The following is a 5,297-nucleotide window of genomic DNA, read 5'->3' on the forward strand; positions in this document are numbered from 1 at the left end:
ATTGTGACCCCATGGACTGTAGCCCTCCAGGCTCCTCTGTCCATGGGATTTTCCAGCCAAGAATACTGGAGTGGGTTGTCATTTCCTTCTCCAGGGCATCTTCCCAACCCAGGGATCAAACCCACATCTCCTGTGTCTCCTGCATTGCCGGCAGATTCTTTACCCCCTGAGACATGGGGGAAGCCAATTCATGTACAGCACACACAAAGTCACCAGCACGCAAGCTGGGAGGGCTGCATCTATGGCAGCTGTGCTGTGTCATCTGGATGGTTAATGATCTTTAACAGAAGTCTCCACTTTTACCACTTTACTGGGAAGCCAAAATCTTCTGTAGAGCCCAAGCGATGGAGCATGAGAAACAAGTAAGGGAGGCTTGAATCATCCATTTTCTGTCAATCGTCCCTTTGTATGTACACGGCTCCACTCTTACCATTCCATCCTGCAACCCTTGGCACAGCCGCAGGACACCAGTGTGTTGGTTCCAACGACTTGGTTGGAAAGGCCGTCTGGTCATATCTCTGACAGCAAAGCAGCCCCGGCTATTTCTACCAGGCCTGGTCCAGCAGGACTGCAGGTTAGTGTTCTAAGTCCCAGAGAAATTGGAGATCCAGAAGTTCTTGCCCAAGTCCAGGATGTTTGGCAAAAGGAAAGTCACTTTTCCCTTTTTACTTAGTATCAAAGAGGATGAGATGGTTGGATGGCGTCACTAATGCAATGGACATGAACTTGGGCAAACTTCAGGATATGGAGAAGGCAATGGCACCCCACTCCAGTACTCTTGCCTGGGAAATCTCATGGACGGAGGAGCCTGGTAGGCTGCAGTCCATGGGTCTCGAAGAGTCGGACACGACTGAACGACTTCATTTTCACTTTACACTTTCGTGCACTGGAGAAGGAAATGGCAACCCACTCCAGTGTTCTTGCCTGGAGAATCCCAGGGACGGGGGAGCCTGGTGGGCTGCCGTCTATGGGGTTGCACAGAGTTGGACACGACTGAAGTGACTTAGCAGCAGCAGCAGCAGCAGGATATGGTGAGGAATAGGGAAGCCTGGTGTGCTGCAGTCCATGGGGTCGTGAAGAGTCAGACACAACTTGGTGACTGAACAACAACAAAATTACATTTGTTGTCTTGGACCTGACCTGTCAGAGTCCTCACAGGAGGGCTAATCTTGGTCCCACAAGGGGTGGATCAGGCTCACAGCTGAGGGTCGCCACGGTCAGTTCCAGAGAACAGCCATCAGGGGACCAGTGACTGGTGTCCTAGGCTGTCACAGGATCCCATAGTATTTCCATAGTTCAAAGAGGAAGAGACAAGCAGAGTCAAAAAGAACAACCTGCTGGAGAATACATTTGAACACACTTTGGGGGAAGGATTTTCCACAAACAGAAGGTGCAGGTGTCGGCCAGGAGAGGAAGGGCCCTGCTCTGACCACTAGGTGGTACCTTAGGCCGCGACTGGAGAGCAGGGACAGAAGGGGCGGCGGCGGGCAGGAGGCGGTCCTGCGAAGCTGCATAAAGGATGAGCCGCAGGGAGGCTGCAGTGCCTCTGCCACCCAGACCTCATCCTGCGGGGATGGCACTTCCCCCTGGTGCCCAGGCCGAGCCCTGGTCCCGAGTGCAGCCTCACGGCTGCTGTGCAAGAGGAGCCCTGCCAGGGAGACAAGGGAAACGGGTAAATAGCTGCGCTTTCTATTCGCTTCAAATTGGCTTGAATGGATGCAAACCGTGCCTTACCTGCGTGTGGAGAAGAGCTGGCTGGGGACTCAAACGTCAGTGTGGTGGCTGTTATCCCTGAAACTGAACTAGACAAATAACACATAGTGACTCTTGACAATGGAGGTGATGACAGAAATTGTGACTCTCTCCCTAGATATGCTCTGAGTTTGAGGGCAAAGAGAGTTTTGAATATAAATCACGGGAGAGGAATCGGGCAACAGAGGAGGAAAGTATCTTGCTCTAGTTCTTGGTAAATCTAAATGCCTCATTTCTTTGTACTTCGTTTCTGTGGAACTTATACAACTGTCTGTTAATCTGACTCCATGGACTTTCAAACACAGAAGTTAGGGAGATTTTAATTCAGGGCTTCAATTTTAGTGTGTGTATGAAACCTAAACTTATGAACTGAAGACGGTAACTTTTATTTGTGATTATATTCAAGTTAATTGATCACCTTGGTTACAACCTTAGTGACAACTGTAGGGAAGAATCCTCGGGGCTTCAGGATGAATAGGAGTTACCTGTCTGACTCTCTTGAGACCTGCAGGTCCTTCTGGACTCAGAGTCCACTCAGGAAATGTGGGGCAGTCACCGTGTGTGTGGAACCAGGAGACTGGAGAGGTTCTGCAAGTTGTGAGCTGTGGCACTTTTGAGAGTAAGCATGGGCACCAAGATGACAAGAACAAGACTCAAAGTGTCTTGTGCATGCTAAGGTGTCTGATGACTCTGCTAGGAGGGCTGTGGAAGGAGGAGAGAAGGGCAGAGGGGGCTTCACATTAGAGGGACGCTATTCCAGGATCCGGGATCCAGGACGCAGGCACACAGGGCACGTTGCTCATGGTGTGGTTGCTCTCCACATGCATGTACTTCTATAGACTGTTAACCCCTCTGGATCACGAATTAAAACCTGTTTTACAGTGATCTGCTGCTCAGAAGAGGAGCGATGAACTCCTCATTCCACCTGCACTTCTTGGATCTTGGGCTGAACACCACGGATGGCAACCTCTCAGGACTGAGTGTCCAGAATGCATCCTCACTATGTGAGGACATGGGCATTGCAGTGGAGGTGTTCCTGGCCCTGGGCCTCATCAGCCTGCTGGAGAACATCCTAGTCATCGGGGCCATCGTGAGGAACCGGAACCTGCACACCCCCATGTACTTCTTCGTGGGCAGTTTGGCAGTGGCCGACATGTTGGTGAGCTTGTCCAACTCCTGGGAGACCATCACCATCTACCTGCTCACCAACAAGCACCTGGTGATGGCCGATGCCTCCGTGCGGCACCTGGACAACGTGTTCGACTCCATGATCTGCATCTCCGTGGTGGCCTCCATGTGCAGCCTGCTGGCCATCGCTGTGGACCGCTATGTCACCATCTTCTGCGCCCTGCGCTACCAGCGCATCATGACGGGCCGGCGCTCGGGGGCCATCATCGGTGGCATCTGGGCCTTCTGCGCCAGCTGCGGCACGGTCTTCATTGTGTACTACGAGTCCACATATGTGGTCATCTGCCTCATCGCCATGTTCCTCACCATGCTGCTCCTCATGGCGTCTCTGTACACCCACATGTTCCTCCTGGCTCGAACCCACATCCGGCGCATCGCCACCCTGCCTGGGCACAGTTCCGTGCGGCAGAGGACTGGCGTGAAGGGCGCCATCACCCTGGCCATGCTGCTGGGCGTCTTCATCGTGTGTTGGGCCCCCTTCTTCCTCCACCTCATCCTGATGATTTCGTGTCCTCACAACCTCTACTGCTCTTGCTTCATGTCTCACTTCAACATGTACCTCATCCTCATCATGTGTAACTCTGTGATTGACCCTCTGATATACGCCTTCCGCAGCCAAGAGATGCGGAAGACCTTTAAGGAGATTGTTTGTTTTCAGAGCTTCAGAACACCCTGTAGGTTCCCGAGCAGGTACTGAACTAAAAGTCCTTCTCTCTGCAGCTCTTCTCTCCTTCATCGCCCTTATGCCAAGGTGGGTTAGGAACAGTCGGAACTGGAAATTATACCATGCGTTCCCTTCATCTTTTCTCCACCTCAAATCTGTGTCTAAGAGGCAGCTTTTCCCTGATCGGCAGTCGTTGGGTCAAAGGTGCACGTGCCACTTCTCTGCCTTGAGAATGCCCGTGACAGTTTCTTACAGCCTGCTTTCCTCCTGCACTTTCTGCCGTTCCCACCCACTTCTGGGGTCCCCGGCACCCTCCATCTTCTGAGTGTGTCCTCAGGGAAGGTGACACTCCATGAGCAAGTCTAAGAATGATGAGCATGGCTGGACCTGGGAGAAAAGCTGTGAACACACTACGGTCCGTGATCACTTTCTGTCCCAGAAGCAGTTCCCTAACTTTTTGTGATGCCCCTGGGAGTTCGGCATGCTTTTTGGGGCAGAGTAGAGCGATTAGATTCTTTCCATTTGAAATTTTCTGTCTAATTGCTGTGGGAATTTTCCATAGCTCTCCTTTCCTGAACTCCTGGTTTCGTGGCTTGTGTCCATGATTGTACAGGGATGACATTTCTTTAATTATATTTCTGTCAATCATGTTTTTGCACTAATCCAGACAGAAAACCTCTTGCCACAAACTTTCCCTTACATGGCATGAACATCTTTGTGACTCTTTCTTACTGTCTTATTCTGACTCGGTCCAGAGTTTCCAAATGAGTGTTTTGGGGGCATGCGGGGCCCCGAGGTACCTGCCATGAACACACCCCACAGTCAAGCTATCTTTGACCTTCTCTGACGGGGTCTGTCTTGGAGTCTGAAGCCCTGTCCCTGTACAGTCTGCAGTTTGCAGCGTGACTCCAGAAGTCCAGGTGCCCAGCGCTAGCCCCGCTAAGTCAAATCTTTTCCAGTGCAGAATGGACTAGGAAAGTGGAGTTCAGTCCTAACTCTGCCCCTAATGGGCTGCTGCTGCTGCTGCTAAGTCGCTTCAGTTGTGTCTGACTCTGTGCGACCCCATAGACGGCAGCCCACCAGGCTCCTCTGTCCATGGGATTCTCCAGGCAAGAACACTGGAGTGGGTTGTCATTTCCTCCTCCAATGCATGAAAGTGAAAAGTGAAAGTGAAGTTGCTCAGTGTGTCCGACTCTTCACGACCCCATGGACTGCAGCCTACCAGGCTCCTCCGTCCATGGGATTTTCCAGGCAAGAGTACTGGAGTGGGGTGCCATTAATGGGCAGTGTCACCTTAATCATCTCATTTCAGGTCGCATCTGTGCTGACCCCACAGGGCAGGCATGAAAAAGCGCGAGAACACTTGAAACTCGGAAAGCACCCTGCTGCTGCTAAGTCACTTCAGTCGTGTCCGACTCTGTGCGACCCCATAGACGGCAGCCCACTAGGCTCCTCCGTCCCTGGGATTCTCCAGGCAAGAATACTGGAGTGGGTTGCTATTTCCTTCTCCAGGAAAGCACCCTAGAGATTGTCTATTTATTTTAAAGGAAGGTTGCAGATGGGTGGTGCTAGGAGAGGATGCAGAGGGCTGTCAAAGCAGTGGTCTGGAAGCCAGGAGGCCTGCCTGGCCACGGAGCAGATGTGGGCCTTGGGCATGGCTCTAACCTCTGTGTCCCAGGGCTCTCATCTGAAT

General features: G+C 52.0%; 1 protein-coding gene across 1 annotated transcript; it reads left to right on the forward strand.

The window, feature by feature from the left end:
- Window positions 1–2,659: 2,659 nt before the first annotated feature.
- MC5R (melanocortin 5 receptor) lies at window positions 2,660–3,637 on the forward strand. The gene has a single exon (NM_001015542.1). The coding sequence runs from the start codon at window positions 2,660–2,662 to the stop codon at window positions 3,635–3,637; it is 978 nt and encodes a 325-aa protein (NP_001015542.1).
- Window positions 3,638–5,297: the final 1,660 nt, after the last annotated feature.

Source organism: Bos taurus, chromosome 24 (assembly GCF_002263795.3).
Source record: "Bos taurus isolate L1 Dominette 01449 registration number 42190680 breed Hereford chromosome 24, ARS-UCD2.0, whole genome shotgun sequence".
Lineage (NCBI taxonomy): Eukaryota > Metazoa > Chordata > Mammalia > Artiodactyla > Bovidae > Bos > Bos taurus.